The sequence below is a fragment of the Lissotriton vulgaris genome, chromosome 3_1 (assembly GCF_964263255.1).
Source record: "Lissotriton vulgaris chromosome 3_1, aLisVul1.2, whole genome shotgun sequence".
Lineage (NCBI taxonomy): Eukaryota > Metazoa > Chordata > Amphibia > Caudata > Salamandridae > Lissotriton > Lissotriton vulgaris.
The window spans coordinates 2,013,162,497-2,013,179,085 of record NC_141689.1 but is presented as its reverse complement, the minus strand read 5'-3'; the positions used below and the strand labels follow the sequence as shown (position 1 = coordinate 2,013,179,085).

The 16,589-nt window shown below is 45.8% G+C and overlaps 2 protein-coding genes across 2 annotated transcripts in view; both read left to right on the top strand.

Annotated features, from left to right (window-relative positions):
• Positions 1 to 16,589, top strand: part of IRF2 (interferon regulatory factor 2) — a 351,614-nt gene that overhangs the window by 147,287 nt on the left and 187,738 nt on the right. The window contains exons 3-5 of the mRNA XM_086962480.1: positions 8,484 to 8,583; positions 8,678 to 8,854; positions 10,991 to 11,061. Coding sequence (XP_086818606.1) covers positions 8,484 to 8,583; positions 8,678 to 8,854; positions 10,991 to 11,061 — 348 coding nt within the window. The remainder of the gene's footprint in view (positions 1 to 8,483; positions 8,584 to 8,677; positions 8,855 to 10,990; positions 11,062 to 16,589) is intronic.
• On the top strand, positions 854 to 5,650 carry LOC147728726 (uncharacterized). Its single transcript, XM_086963330.1, has 2 exons — positions 854 to 4,586; positions 4,720 to 5,650. The coding sequence occupies exon 1, from the start codon at positions 889 to 891 to the stop codon at positions 1,660 to 1,662; it is 774 nt and encodes a 257-aa protein (XP_086819456.1). The 5' UTR covers positions 854 to 888; the 3' UTR covers positions 1,663 to 4,586; positions 4,720 to 5,650.

Genomic DNA, 16,589 nt, shown 5'->3' with positions numbered 1-16,589 from the left:
TGGATCATTCCCGTTGGGCTCCAGACATTTTTGGAGAAAGTACAAGGAAAAGACTGAAATTGGAGAAGAAATTCACCAGAAGACTACGGAAGACTTCGCCGATCACTGACCAGCGAAGAAGAAGGAGAAATCATCGAGAACTTCGACGATCGTCGACGTCCACGCGGCCAGGGATGCCCTGATCACTCGATGATGGACAACACGCCGTTCAAGTCCTGCCGTAACTGCCACCACAAGTACGCGCAGAAGGACCAACACCCGGTTTGCAACCTTTGCCTACCGGTAGACCACAGAAGCGAGGACTGCAACACCTGCTCCGCCTTCGCCCCGAAGACCCTTCGTGTGAGAAAGAGCCAGAGGGTAGCGCACGTCACCCTCCAAGGAAAAGCCCCGACGCCATCGCTGTACGAGCTGAGGATGTCCTCGGAGGAAGAGGGCAACGCTGCCGCCGAAGACGACAGCTACATGGTCGTAGAGACCGATTACACGAAGACATCTGATAAGGTAGGAGACTCGTTCCTCAAGAACATGAGAGACTCTGAGTCTCGAAAAAAAGAGGACAAGGCCCTGAAAGCACCGACGCAGAAACACCTGGCGTCCGCGACTACTCACAGGCCCAGCGGATCCTCTGAGAAGGAGTCCCCGGCGCCGAGAGCTGTTGAACAGCAGAAGTCGTCGAAAATCGCCCCCGAAAGGGACCAATCGATGCCGAGGGAGAAAGACCCTAAGGCCCCGACGCCGTCCAGGGACCCGAAACCCAGTTCGACGTCCAAGTCTCCGGCACCGAAAATCTCGCCGCCGAGCCAAGCGCCGAAGAGAGGGGCCGAACCACCCGGCGCGGACCACGCGGCCGAGATAGAGAAGAAAAGAAGGCGCCTTGAAGCCGAAATGGAAAACATCTTGCAGCGGAAGAAAGATTTTGACGCCAAGATGAGAGCCTTCACGATTCCCCACAAGACCAAGCCACCCGTGCTGGAACTGGTCGAGGAAGAAGACGAAAACATCGAGGAACATGACCCTGGCGTCGAAATGGTTGACGACCAGGAAGATGACGAGAACCCCTACGAGAGTTACAACTATGGGGAAGAAGAGGACAGCAGGATGGACGCCGAGTCGGCCACCTCTGACCCGCAGGAGGAGGATTACCTGGATGCCGACACCGAAAGCCCGGAGGAGGCGGTTGACACATATCCCTCGAGGCCATCGCCACCGGACGACATCGGGGCCTACAACTCGGTGATAAGGTCTGCGGCAGCAGCTTTTAAGCTCAAGCTCGACGAAGAGAAGCAGAAAGCGGACTTTCTTCTCGAGACATTACACCCCACGCAAACAAGGAGCCAGTATCTGCCAATGCTCGAAAGCGTCTTGGCGCAGGGGATGGAAGCGTTCAGGGAGCCCGCAACATGCAAGGCAGTCACTCCCAGAACGGAGAAGTACAAGCATTCCTCAAAGGACCCAGCCTACATTCAGGGCACGGTCTCAGCTGACTCCATCATCACGGCCACAGCAAGGAAGAGGGCTAACGTGCCCACTACTTCTGGGCCACCACCTGATAAGGAGAGCAAAAGGATGGACCTAGTGGGCAGAAGGATCGAACGGTATGCCGCGACCCAATGGCGCATGGCTAATTCCAATGCCCTCATAAACAGGCACATGTACTAGATCATGGAGGAGCTGGGACGGCTGGTGAAAGACCTGCCCCAGGAGGCCAGGCAGAAGGCCGAGAAACTGGTGGAAGACGGGAAGAATGCGGCAAATTGTTGCCTCAAGACGGCCCTGGATGGAGCAGACACCTCCAGCAGGCTCATGATGATGGGTGTCACTGAAAGAAGACACGCCTGGCTCAGAATCTCGGGCTTCAAACCAGAGGTGCAACACAGCATCTTGAACACACCGTTCAACGGCGAGACGCTGTTCGGAACAACAGTTGATGACAAACTCAGCCAACTAAAGAAGGACAATGAAACTGCAAGATCCATGGGAGCATTGCAGTTCAGAGGCAACAAAAGGGGCACCCAGTCACTGAGGCCCGGCGGAAGGGGTGGAAACCAGCCAGGTACATCACACCAGGCTTTCCAACAGACGCACCAGGCAGACTCGCAGGCGCAACCGAGTCAGCAGAAGCAGTCCTGGCAGTACCAATCAAGAGGCCAGTCCTTTCGAGGGAGAGGAAATGGACGAGGACAGCATAAGAGGGGGCCAGCAGCCCACCTCTAAATGACTTCAAAGAGATCCGTGTGCCCGCCCACAGAAAAGATCCCAGGGGGCAGCACGTACAAAGGGGTCAAGACAAACTGGACACCTACCACCACATAACACCAGTGGGTGGAAGATTAAGATTCTACCTCCAGGAATGGAGAGAAATCACATCGGACAAATGGATCCTCAACATCATCCAATTCAGATACTGCATAGAGTTGGAAGGGAGGCCAACAAGCAGGAAACCAAACAGAAAGCCACTACCAAACAATCCGCTAGAGCGGCTTCAGGAAGAAGCAAAAGAACTCCTACAAAAGCAGGCCATAGAACGGGTTCCCTTCAAGGAAAGAAACAAGGGAATATACTCAACGTACTTCCTCGTACCAAAGGTAGACGAGACAATGAGACCCATTCTGGACCTGAGGTTCCTGAACAAATTCATAACAACACAAAAATTCAAAATGACCTCCCTGCAAGAGGTGCTACCGCAATTGCAGATCGGAGACTTCATGGTCACGATAGACCTCAAGGACGCCTACCTGCACATCCCAATTAACGTAAAGCACAAGCATATGCTCAGGTTCACGATCGGAGAAAGCCACTACCAGTTCACTACACTAGCCTTCGGGCTAAAATCAGCACAGAGGGTCTTCACAAAGTGCCTCGCGGCAGTCGCAGCGCACCTACGAAGGCAGGGAATACACGTATACCCTTACCTAGACGACTGGTTGGTGAAAGCAAACTCGTACCAGAAATGCAAGCAACACGCACATACAGTGACGAGCACGCTAATAAACCTGGGGTTCTCCATCCATTGGAAGAAATCGTCAATGGAGCCGGAACAAGTGAAGATCTTCCTGGGGGCACAGATCAACACCTTACAGGGCAAGGTGTTCCCCAGCGAGAAGAGAGCAAGGGCTCTGGTGAGGGAAACTCGCCTCTACCGGAGGGGACAAGCTCGGACAGTGAGGACTACGAGCAAGATCTTGGGGATGATGGCATCATGCATCCACCTGGTACCGAATGTACGACTTCACATGAGACCCATCCAAGAATGGCTCCAGGAACAATGGTCACAGGCTTCAGGCAGTTGGGAGGATCTAGTGGTTGTGACGCACATAGTGCAGAAGGAGATGACATGGTGGACCATGGAGAACATAACAAGGGGAAAGCCTCTAACGCCCCCAACACCAACAGTGACCATCACCACAGACGCATCCCTGAAGGGATTGGGCGCTCACATGGAGGAACTCAAAGTGAGGGGACTGTGGACACCAACAGATGCGACAAAGCACATCAATTACCTAGAATAGAAGACAATCTTCCTTGCACTGAAAGCCTTCCAAACAAGGCTGTACAAGCACAAGGTGTTACTACAGACAGACAACACCACAGCGATGTTCTACATCAACAAGCAGGGTGGAACACAGTCAACCACGCTTTCAACACTGGCGCAGGAGATATGGAGATGGGCCATCCCCCTCAGGATAGACCTGCTAGCCATACACCTACCAGGGAAGGAGAACATTCAAGCAGACTGGCTCAGCAGACAGCCATCGGCATCCCATGAGTGGGAGCTCAATGCTCAGGAGACGAGGTGGTTGTTCAACAGGTGGGGAACGCCATCAGTGGACCTGTTTGGAACACGCCAGAATGCAAAATGCCAAAAATTCGCATCCAGACAACCCGAAGAGGGGTCCCTTGGGAATGCCTTATGGATAGATTAGTCCGGGACCTTTGCTTACGCTTTTCCCCTGATACCACTGATAAACCGAGTACTGAGCAAGTGCAGAGCGAGCAACATGACCCTGATACTGGTCGCGCCACAGTGGGCCAGGCAGACATGGTACTCGCAGATCATGGAGATGACACAGAGTGCACCCCACAGATTCGGCAGGAGAAGAGACCTGCTCTCCATGCACAACGGAGAGGTACTGCACCCAGAAGATATGCAAATCAGTCTTGACCTTGTGCCTCATGGGAACAGTCCAGCCCAAGCTGCCAAGCCAGGTCTTTCCTGGACCGGAAACAAGCCTCCTAGGACTGGTTTCGGGGTTTCACCCCTCTTCAGCCAGGGTAGCTTGATTCCAGTAGTCGTCATATGCCCAGATGCACTCCTCACAATAGTCGTCATATGCCCAGAAGCACTCCGCACAGTACTCGTCATATGCCCAGAAGCACTCCGCACAGTACTCGTCATATGCCCAGAAGCACTCCGCACAGTACTCGTCATATGCCTAGAAGCACTCCTCACAGTAGTCGTCATATGCCCGGACGCACTCCTCGCAGTAGTCGTCATATGCCCGGACGCACTCCTCGCAGTAGTCGTCATATGCCCGGACGCACTCCTCGCAGTAGTCGTCATATGCCCGGACGCGCTCCTCGCAGTAGGCGTCATCTGCCCGGACGCGCTCCTCGCAGTAGTCGTCATATGCCCGGACGCGCTCCTCGCAGTAGTCGTCATATGCCCGGACGCGCTCCTCGCAGTAGTCGTCATATGCCCGGACGCGCTCCTCGCAGTAGTCGTCATATGCCCGGACGCTCTCCTCACATTAGTCGTCATATGCCCGGACACGCTCCTCACAGTAGTCGCCATATGCCCGGACACGCTCCTCACAGTAGTCCTCAAATGGCCGGATGCACTCTTCACAGTAGTAGTCATATGCCCTCCTCACAGTAGTTATCATATGCCTGGACACGCCCCTCACTGTCATCATATGCACAGATGCACTCCTCCCTCGCCAGGGATTGATTCTTGTCACTATGCTAGTGTTCCATTGACAGTCAATTCATCTCCCTCTCAATAAGTAAAAACCGTGTGTTGTAAATAAAACAGAGTATTCCTTGTAGTTCCTTTTAAGTGGTTTATTCAGGTAAGATGGTAAGTTAAGAAGAAGAGGATAAAGCCCCACCAGGAGCAGCCTCCTGGCGCTCAGCCCTTCTTCCAACTGATAGTGTTACACAATCAACATTCTAACAAGCTCTCACACCAAACATTCTAGGCTGAGCAGCAGGAATAAGTACAACACATCTCCCTTCTTTAATAAGAGAACAATAAATTAGAAGTAAATTGCGTAGAACAAGTCAAATCACGCAACTTCAGCATTTAACATGAAAACAGGTAAGATCAGAAATTTAACATTCAATCACGCAAACCAGCAAATTACATTCACCACCACCTTCTCCATTTCTCAAACAAAAAAACAATCCTCCCACAGACATTACACCCAAATCGAAATAACCAACACACCACCATGCCAACACACAGCATACAAAACCCAAGAAACCAACAAACTGACTGGCCAGGTCAGCAAGAGGCAAAAAGAGTCCCAACTTACGGCGTGACAGGGAAACATCAATCAATTATAGTCACATTATGCAAAACTCACGAATGTGACAACCGTCACGTCACTTAGGTCACGTGCTGAAGCGCTCCTCACATTCTCCTCTCAAAAAAAAAAGAAAAGATCAGGTGACCTGTTCACACACTGCCATACTAAAGCAGTCATTCCAAAGCAAACCAAAATGGTAATGAGTGGCTTACATTTGACAGCCATCTCATGCGCAACATAAAACTCCCATACACCATACATGCAATGAGTGACTTAAAACTACTTCTCAGTCATCTCATGAACAATAGAAAGCATGAGTGACTTAACACTTAACAGGCATCCCATGCACAACCATTAAAAAAAATGAGTGACTCAGAAACTAACAGTCAGTTCATGTACTACAAAAACAAGAGCATGAACTAGTTCAACGTAATATTCTACTGTCATTTTCATGCACACCCCAAATCAAAAATGACAGAAAATCTCTTGCTCAACAAAGCCGTGAATAACTCAAAACTTGATGGGATTCTATACACAACCACAAATTGATGAGTGATTCGAACTACAAGTAGTCTCATGTTTCCGAAGGGAAAGAGTCTTAGTTTAAAACAGACATCTAAGGAAATCAAAAGGGTGCTTCAAAGTTCATCAAATCACCTCATTGCAGCATTTTCCAAATTATGACTTCCCTGCTCTTTACACCAGTCTTGGCCTCTTGTGCGCTTTCCTTTTATTTTAAACACCGGAGCTCGATCTTTGCCCCCGAATAATATACCACAATGATGCCGAGGAACGCGGAGTGACATGGAGTAACTGTAAACACACAGTACCTTCGAGTCGGGTGTCCCTTAAAAACAAACGGCGGTTCCACATTGCCAAAAGTAAGTTTTGGCTGTCATCAGCGGAGGAAAGTTTTGCTGAAATCTCCTTTAAAAATGTGGTTGGCAGAGCGCTGTAAACTTGCAGCAAATAACGTTGTGCAGTGTAAGATGGCGGCACGTTCCACACGCCTTACGGTATGGCTCACAGCACGTTAGTGCGTCCTGCGAGGATAGTGACTTATGGAGGAATAACACACACTGCTGGAAGAACAAGGCAATGTAAGTGGCACGCAGCCAATTTGATTTGTATTTGAATTTGGGAGCGACGGTTTTAAAAGTCTGTTTGCCTTTTGAAAGACTTTGTCCCATTTGAGTATCCAGATTGCTGCTATTACTTCCGAATACTGACAAATCACCACAGTGTTAAAATGCACACACCGGGGCCCGAACCTGTGCCCCCGATCAACTTTGCACTAGCAAATGACTCTCAGACTCAGTATGTGCCGCAAAGCAACACAAGAAAGAGTGCGAATCCCCAATATGGCATGCACACTTCACACCAGAATGCGATCCTAATGGCAGTCATTTCATTAGGTTTTGCTTGTGGTACGTGTTGCTTGCTGTGCACTGCTCTCTCTCCTTGGGGCCAAACAACACAGCAGACACCGATCTTCCCACAGGTAGAACAAAAAAAAAATTGCTGACAGAGGTGTCTTTCCCCATAAGCAAAGCACTCGTTCATGTAAACTCCTCTAGGGTGTTCAGCTCATGGATACCAATATTACCACAAAAAAACTGCTCAAATTCTTCCTGTGTTCCAATTCAGACCGCTTGGCTCAAGTGTTTTCAAACGCATGTTTCACAGTTTGGATAACTTATAGCTTCATGTAACTGGTGTGAAACACTACTTTAAAGTTCAAAATCTCCCATAACATATCGCCAATAATCTTACACTGGGTTTTGACATTGAGCTTTATCTGGCACTTTTAGTTCTTAGGGCGACCGATTACGGGGTCACTGGTGGGGTCTTGTAGTGTCAGTTAGGTTAACCCCTTGCATGCTGATGACGGCCCCCAGCCGCCATGCACTACAGTGTTCGTGTGCTGATGACGGCTGGGGGCCGTCATAAACCCACCCACTAAATAAAAGTGCCTCACAGGCGCAGAATCGCGGCAGCATGCAAGGGGTTAAACACATGGTGTATAATGTAGAAAGTCTTTTACCTTGTTTTGCTTTGTCCACTGTTTCAGTTCTGTTCTATTTTTCAAGTAGTCTCTCATGTAAATTCAGCTTATTTTAGGAGGTACACGTAGGTTCACCCTCGTCGCCAAAAAGTTTGTAAATAAAATAGAGTAGTCCTTGTAGTTCCTTGTAAGTAGTTTATTCAGGTAAGATGGTAAGTTAAGAAGAGGATAAAGCCCCAGCAGGAGCAGCCTTCTGCCGCTCAGCCCTTCGTCCAACTGACAGTCTTACTTACACACTCAATATTCTAACAAGCTCTCACACCAAACATTCTAGGCTGAGCAGCAGGAATAAGTACAACACATATGCAATTCAAATAGTAAGCAGCCAGACACAACCTGTAGCCATGACTGCAGCCACATGCCTGGCATTGCGTCAGATGCACAGATATTCCCACCACGTGCTACATATTTCCCATCACAACTTTTTGGTACAATTTGTCTTGCCACATTTTCTCAGTAAGGTTTACAATGTTTATTTGTGTGCACCTGAAACAATTTACAGGCCTGTTCATTTGTGATACCTCATAAATTGGTCTATTGCTGAAGAGGGCCAAGACATTTCGTAGTTCCACATTTGTGATTGGTAACATTAAACCCGGCACACATTCATGTCGCCGTTTCAGAATCCGGACAGATAATATTGAGGCAGAATGGTCCTGGGTTGGCTGTAGTAAACACCCATCTGTCGAAACGTTACATAATCTGGCTATATGAGTCTGCGACCTGTTGCCTTTCATCTTATCGTGAATGAACATGCATGTGTGGAAAGAACTTGGAAATGTTTAGCACTTTGCAGATCAGGCCGTGCACATGCTCCTGACAGCAGCAGCTGGGGCCTGGATCTTGTTGATAAGTCGTTGTCCTTTCTTTGTGTTCCTTAATTCAAGGAGCAGAAGATTTTCCAGATCCCGTGGATGCATGCTGCCCGGCACGGATGGGACGTGGAGAAGGACGCCCCTTTATTTCGGAACTGGGCCATTCATACAGGTACTAATAACGTTAAATGACGCTTCCTTCACATCAAATAGTATTTTGTGATGTATTTGGTGAGAGAGTTCTCGATTTCCTTTTGATGCTTTAGGGAAGTATCAGCCCGGGGTAGATAAAGCAGACCCCAAGACGTGGAAAGCAAACTTTCGATGCGCAATGAACTCTTTGCCGGACATTGAGGAAGTGAAAGACAAGAGTATCAAGAAAGGAAACAATGCTTACAGGGTGTATCGAATGCTTCCGCTGTCGGAAAGGCCGACGAAAAAAGGTAAAAATGGATCTGTTCATTGCAACATTTCTGTAGACTTTCACACTACTTAACATATTCAGGTGTAATAGAGATGAGGAGAAAAACATGCTTTGTTTTAAAATGATTTTTGGACAATCATACAAGGGTTTTCATGAATAGCCTTTCTGTAAGGCTCTGGTCCTGCTCCTTTTTGCATTTCAGTTTTTGTTGCCCCCACGTAAACCCAAGAGGACACACCCTGCCTGGTGGGATTTTCATATCTTTGACAGTGCTGGTATGTCCTCCACAAGATTATCTTGGCATGTGTTTTTTCATTTGGCATGCTTTCTTAGCCTTCTTTTTATATTGGTTTCATTTAAAAAAGTGTTTTTGTGTGACAGCACTATGGGGTTGTTGGCTCCTCTTACGGCACCAGCACAGCCTCCTCCTCATGGCGGCTAGCTGAGACTTACAGGGATCACACACAGGAATAATTCAGAGTGTTGCTTCTAAGAATACTCGGTAATGTGAAACAGTGAGCCTGTAAATAAGGATTTCTGCTACAGCCCTGCTGCATTATGATGGTATGGTCAAGTACGACTGAATGATGTCAGCCCTAGATTGAATGATCATTTTGGGTGGTTGGTCTGTGCTTTCTATTAAGTGCATTCCACAAGGAACATAAGAATGATTGTCAATGTGTATTTGTTCTCAACATAAACACTCCTTGATGAACCGGGAATAAAGGAGAGCCCTGCGCTGTGAGCTCACACCAGGAATGCAAGTGTAGCCAAAGCCTGAAATGCATAGGTGACACAGCTCACTTAAAGCCTCTGTTCTCAAACTCTTGGTTGTAGTTTTGCAATGATAGCAGACTTTTTAATAATACAACCATCATACAGGTCCTTTGACAAAAGTGTCTACCATGCAATAATCTGCTGTGTACTATGTAGTTTAACTTCACTACTTATGCTGCCAACTTCATCTGTTGACTTATTTTCTTTTATATGGTACATCTTAACTCTGCTAATGCTGTCTATATGGCAAAGGAGCCCTATTCCCAACTTACATATTTTGCAGCCCAAGATATTGCTCCATTATATAATGTTCGTTCTAGGACTGCTGGATGCAACTCACACAGTCACACAACTATTACCAAACACTTACCTCAACCAAAAGCCCGACCTGTTGCTTTTGCCAGTGTTCATTAACGTGCTCATTCAGAAAACAACTGATAGTGCTACTATGGTTGCATTTTGTGACACATCGAGTTTGCACCTTGATAAAAAATAAGTGCAAAATGGACAATATTTCCCTCCCATTATGCCTCATTATTAGTAGAAAACATTAATGTTGGTGCAAAACATTTGGCAGCAATCTGCTATAGTTGTACTGATATCATTGCTTTTGTGCTGTTTTATATCTTCATTTGTAGAGGCTGCCGATCGTTAAGAAAAAACTTGTAGTGAAAAACATAACAACAAATTCTCTCTCTATAAGATGCCTCTATGAGATAAAGAATTTAACGTATGATGATTCAGTGTACTTTTGAAATGTAAACTAGTGTCCCGTTCATTGCAGTAAAAGCTCTCCATGATGCAGCAAACAGTCAATTTACACCAGGTGAGAGGGAAATATTGTTCTGGGTGACTCCAAATCCCATTCTATGTCTGTTTTGAATAATTTATAACAATAAGTGCTGCAGACAACTGCGCTCTGAGGCCAGACCTAAAAATATGCAGGTCGTGTTTGGTGCTGCCCCACATTACAAGGGCCGAAAGAAGAGACACAGATAATGGTTGTTTTCTGCCATTATGGCACGCTGGAAGTCAAAACTCAGCAGCACTTAAATGCATAAAAATCAAAGCACCGTCATTCCTTACAAATATAAAGTGACATCACTACAAAACCGTTTCAGAGTTTCTGACTCCTTGAGTATCCCAAGTGAAATCATTGCAATGGAGATTTTCAATGTAGCAAAGGTTTGCAGATTAAATCTACTGTATCATCATTTAGCATTGCAATACAGGCTGTAGGTGGACTGCCTATCCCCTGCATTGGTGGTGTTTCAATTTGCTTTGGGACGGAAGTGAATTAATGAAAAATGACTTATTTGCTAATATGGAAAAATGTTTTGGCATATGATGGAAAAGAATCCTTTTTTTCTCATTATAGCCAAGAAACTAAAGATGGAGGGGAAGGAGGAGAAGGCGGAGGAAAAAGTGGAACCAGTATTCCAAATTAAGGTAAGCAAGGGCCATTTAAAATAAACATTTCAATAAGGAAGCAGATGGAATTGGGTACAAACAGCACACGTTTGACCTTCAGTAACCTCATCCATTCCTACTTACAGCAGACCTATAGGAAGTTTTACTTTTCAAGCTCTCTGATTATCGGTTACCTTCCCTCTCTCCGATAGATGTAGATCAAATGCGTATGAAGAGAGGAATTGGAGCAAAGTAGAATGTAGAAAGCTTAATTTTCACATCCTCAGCCAAGTTTCAAACACATACAACATACCACCTACTGCCACTCTGGCTCGCAACTGACATGGCCACCGCAGGCCACACCCTCTTTAGTTTAATTAAAGATTCCTCTTTGCCCAATACATTTTTGTTACCACCAGAAAGGGCATCTTTCAGTTTCCCACAGTCTCTTCCTGTTTTTTATACTGTCTTTTGGATACCAGCAAGTGTCCACTATCACAAGGAGATTCCAGCTGGGCAGGCCTGCAGCGGAATAGGTTAAAAAACCAAGAATCTTTGCACTGCAAAACATTTAATCACGGAAGAGAATACTTCCTTTGAGCCTCCATCTTCAGCAGGCAAAAGATGGTCCTGTGTGCTGGGCTAATCTGGCTACAAATGTGATGCATACCGTCTGCAACTTGTCAGCATCTCCGTCGTTCATCACATGTGGATGAATGTCTGTTTGGGAAAAGTCTTTGTAGTTCAGCTCTTTAGCTTGTGATCTGGCCCTTAGCAGGGGAGATTTTGAATAACCTCCCAAACATGCTGAGGGTGTTTCTTCTCCAGATGTATCTTTGGAGAGACGCTCGCCTTACCATACTTGTGGAACCCGTCTTCCTCAAAGCATGGCTAGATCTGCTGCGCTATATGCCATTTCTGTTAAATATTTTGGTGCAGTTTAGGGTGATTTCCAGTCCCACACCACAGCCTGTGCTTACACACCTGTAGTGTTTTATGCTCAGTATTTGCTGTTTTTGTCATTGTTACATTTGTTCATTAAAATTGACACACACACACACACAGGACTATTATGAATCTGTGAATTGCTAGGGTTAGGTCCAAGTTCATTGGGTAGCTGTACCAACTACATTTTTAGGTCTTGCCTAAGCATCCCTTTGGCGAGATATTTAGTGGGGCTTAAAAAATGCTCCCAGAGTGCGGATGGGGCAAAGTGCATGTGCGCCGGGCGCGCGCACCATTTGTCCGCCTGCTGATCACTTTTGCGGCGCTTTGATGTTCTCAGTGAGCCGCGCGGCCACTGAGAACATCAAAGCGCCCGCGAAAGTGATCAATCACAATTTGCCATCCGAAGTCCTTTACTGCTTTGCTTATTGATATTGTGTTCCACAAGAGTTTTTTTCTTCTTATAGGTTATATTACTACTGTACACTAAGTAGCCATCCACCTCTCAATACCCAGTGCTCCCTCCTCAGTTGTATTCTTGATATGTTGACCTTCATTTGCTACGATGTACTGTCTGCCGTTGACGGTTACGCTGTAAAATATAAATATCCCAGGATGTCCACATGTCTTTCTAGTCTAGAGAAACTACCCCTATTTCCACTGTTTCTTGGTTTGCTTGTTTTAGTGGGAATTTAGTATTTTAGAGAATTGCCGCATACGTTCATGGTAGTTTGGGTTTCACTTTTAATGTTACTAGCATATCCACTTAATTGTTACACGCCTTGTTACATTCTTATACCACAGTCTATGGAGCTAATTTGTTGCTGAAGTTGACGCCCTTCTCCCGACGTCATATATTTTATCCATGTTGCCAGAGGAATCACCTCTGTGTCACAAGAGTCTAATTTGCCTAAACACACCGCACACTCACACACTGTGCCCTCACACTACTTTAGGCCACACACACTGCACACTCACACACTGTGCCCTCACACTACTTTAGGCCACACACACTGCGCACTCATACACTGCGCACTCATACACTGCACACTCATACACTGCAAACTCATACACTGCACACTCACACACTGTGCCCTCACACTACTTTAGGCCACACACTGCGCACTCACACAATGTGCCCTCACACTACTTTAGGCCACACACCCTGCGCACTCACACACTGCGCACTCACACACTGTGCCCTCACACTACTTTAGGCCACACATACCTCACACTCACACACTTTGCCCTCACAATACTTTAGGCCACACACACTGCACACTCATACACTGCACACTCATACACTGCAAACTCATACACTGCAAACTCATACACTGCACACTCACACACTGTGCCCTCACACTACTTTAGGCCACACACTGCGCACTCACACAATGTGCCCTCACACTACTTTAGGCCACACACCCTGCGCACTCACACACTGCGCACTCACACACTGAGCACTCACACACTGAGCACTCACACTACTTTAGGCCAGACACACTGAGCGCACACACTACTTTAGGCCAGACACACTGAGCGCACACACTACTTTAGGCCACACACACTGCGCCCTCACACTACTTTAGGCCACACACACCGCACCCTCACACTACTTTAGGCCAAACACACTGCACCCTCACACACTCTACTGAATGCAACACACACCACATAATACCACTCAGTGCCACATAATTATATGCTACATAATTACAATGCAACATACACTCCAAACAATACTACTCCGTGCCACATAATTACACGCCACACAATTACACTCTACTGAATACAACATACACTCCTCATAATATCACTTAGTGCCACATAATTACACACCACATAATTACACTGCACTCAACGCAACATACACTCCAAATACCACTCAGTACCACACAATTACACGCCACATAATTACACTGCACTCAATGCAAAATACACTCCAAATACCACTCCGTGCCACATAATTACACGCCACATAATTACTATATCTATCTATCTATCTATCTATCTATCTATCTATCTATCTATCTATCTCACTCTATCTATCTATCTATCTATCTCCCTCACTCTATCTATCGCCCCTCACTCTATCTATCTATCACCCCTCACTCTATCTATCTATCGCCCTCCCTCTAGCTATCTATCGCCCTCCCTCTAGCTATCGCCCTCCCTCTAGCTATCGCCCTCCCTCTATCTATCGCCCTCACTCTATCTATCACATCACCACAGCATCACTCAGGGGCACCACCACAGCATCACTCAGGGGCACCAAACATCACTATGCACTACCACAGCATCACTGAATGCCACAGCATCACTCGTCGCCACCACAACATCACTTAGCACCACCATAGCATCAATCTGTGCAACCATTCAACAACTGGTTCAAATATGTTCTCTCAATGTTTCAAGCTTTATTACAAATGTCACAAAAAGATGTTAATATTTCACTTTTGTTCTTGGATTTTCATCACAATAAAATACACTGAACATAATCTTCACAAAAGTTATTTACAAAAGTTTAAGCTATTGCCATTATAAATTACAATAACTTTTATTTAAGTATTAATTATTTAAAAAAATTAAAAGCCATTGTTATTTTAATATCAATACATCTAAGTCACGTAAATACAACACATATTGCATTACAAATGCTATGTGTTACATTTGCGAAAGTTATAACAATTGGCATTGTACATGACAAAGCTATTAATTTCGCTATTTTCAAAACCAACACATAAATAAAAAAAATGTCATTTACAATACCAATAGCTCAAACTTTCCTAATGCGAGACCTATTGCATTGCAAATACTTGTTGACCAAAGCTGCGTTCCTTCAGGTGCTAAAAATGGAAACATTTCTCAACCTTTAAAACACACCTTAGGCAATTAGCATCTTCACAATCTGGGTATGGTAGTCGAAGTTTTTTGGAAGCTCGATTAAAATTGTCTTGTGTACTTGTTGCTGTTATTTTCTTACACATACACGTAACACAGACACTTAAAATCAAGTTTAAATTGTGACCTTCTGTGTCAAACTATATAGCATGATTGGTAATATTTAGTTAAAACACACAGGTCAACAGGAAGGGGTTAGGGTAGTTAGAAATGATGTATTGGATGACGTTTTGATCATGAGTAGGTCACATGTTTTATAATATGCCCATACATTTTTTGTGAGCGTTATGTTGTCAGATGCCCAACATGAAGCATGATTTTGTGGTGAATGGTTTTTGGGCAAATGCATCGATTTCATTATTAATTAAACAAGCCTGAACTGAGCCAGTTGAAAAAGGAAGCATCATACCACTAAAACAGTTTGCTTCGTACCCTTTCAAAGATAATGACACAGCCTCATGTTTTTTCCACACACCCAACACCTTGACCAGGTATTTCATTCTCAATCAAGGGACTGTCCCTTGTATGTCCTGCAAAGAATGGCTGTCTAGTGGTGTGAGCATTCCAGAAAGCATAATAATTGAATGGATCCTTGTTAATGACTGTTCTTCCAGAAGGACATAAGTCCGACGCACAGAACCACATTATAAAAATACTTGGTAGTGGACAAATCCAACATCTTGTGACTGGCTCACAATCCTGCAGGCACCCTTAGTCAAAACACATAAGGCAAGAAATCTGGGAAGGATATAGGCCCTAATTAAAAGCAGGTGCTAGATTCGTCTATCTACAGCTATCTGTGGCAGGGAACATCCTCACTTCCTTCACACCGACTGCTGCTGGAGGGGACAAAGGCCCTTGTCTAAAAGAATCTGGATTCTGATTGGGGCAGGTAGGATACACACAATAGTTATCAAAAGATTACTAAGACTGTACGATTAGGTCAGTAGAATATGCTCAAGCTTTCAGAGCTGTGACCCTCTGAAACCAGCCTTGAAAGCAATGCTACCAACGAAGTCAAGTATGCAATTTAAAACTTGTTCCATTAAGCCTACTAGACCAATGCCCTGGACATATGCTAAGTAATTAGTCTCCTACACGGAAGATATGCTCTACTAACACACTCTAGACTGAGCCATCTGCCACACTGGGAGATAATACACACCCACCTAAACCCTACTCTATACCTAGCACCTCTAACACCACCTTGTCCTCACCCTCACTTCACACCCAACCGTTCCACACCCTTTCAACACCCGCTATTATACCGCACGTATCCCAGGATAACCCCCCGGACAGCCTGCAGCGCAATTTCTCAGCCCACAATCTGCCGCCTAACCTCACACAGGACACAAGCACTTCCTCCCACACTCGCCTATCACTAAATATGACTCCACCCACACCAGACCCTAGACTTGATGAGATAATATTATCACTTCAACAAATCAAAGAAGACCTTCAAGCTATACGCAACCTGATTACCCTTCAACCCAAGAACAAACTAGTTGAACAAGAATCCAAGACTAACGTCCACAATATCCAATCAAAACTCTCCCCACAACAGCCTGCACGCCCTCAGAAACAGCAGTCCCTAAGATGAAGTACAGTACCATACATATAATGCCTCAGTCCGTCCTATACGAAGGAAAAATCCCCTATCGGATATAGATTTACTCTCCCTACTTCACTCCTATGATCGCCCGCAACATACCCATAACACGGTA

What these genes read in the sequence shown, in the direction of transcription:
- LOC147728726 (XM_086963330.1), top strand. Translation starts at nt 889, where the DNA reads ATGGAAAACATCTTGCAGCGGAAGAAAGATTTTGACGCCAAGATGAGA.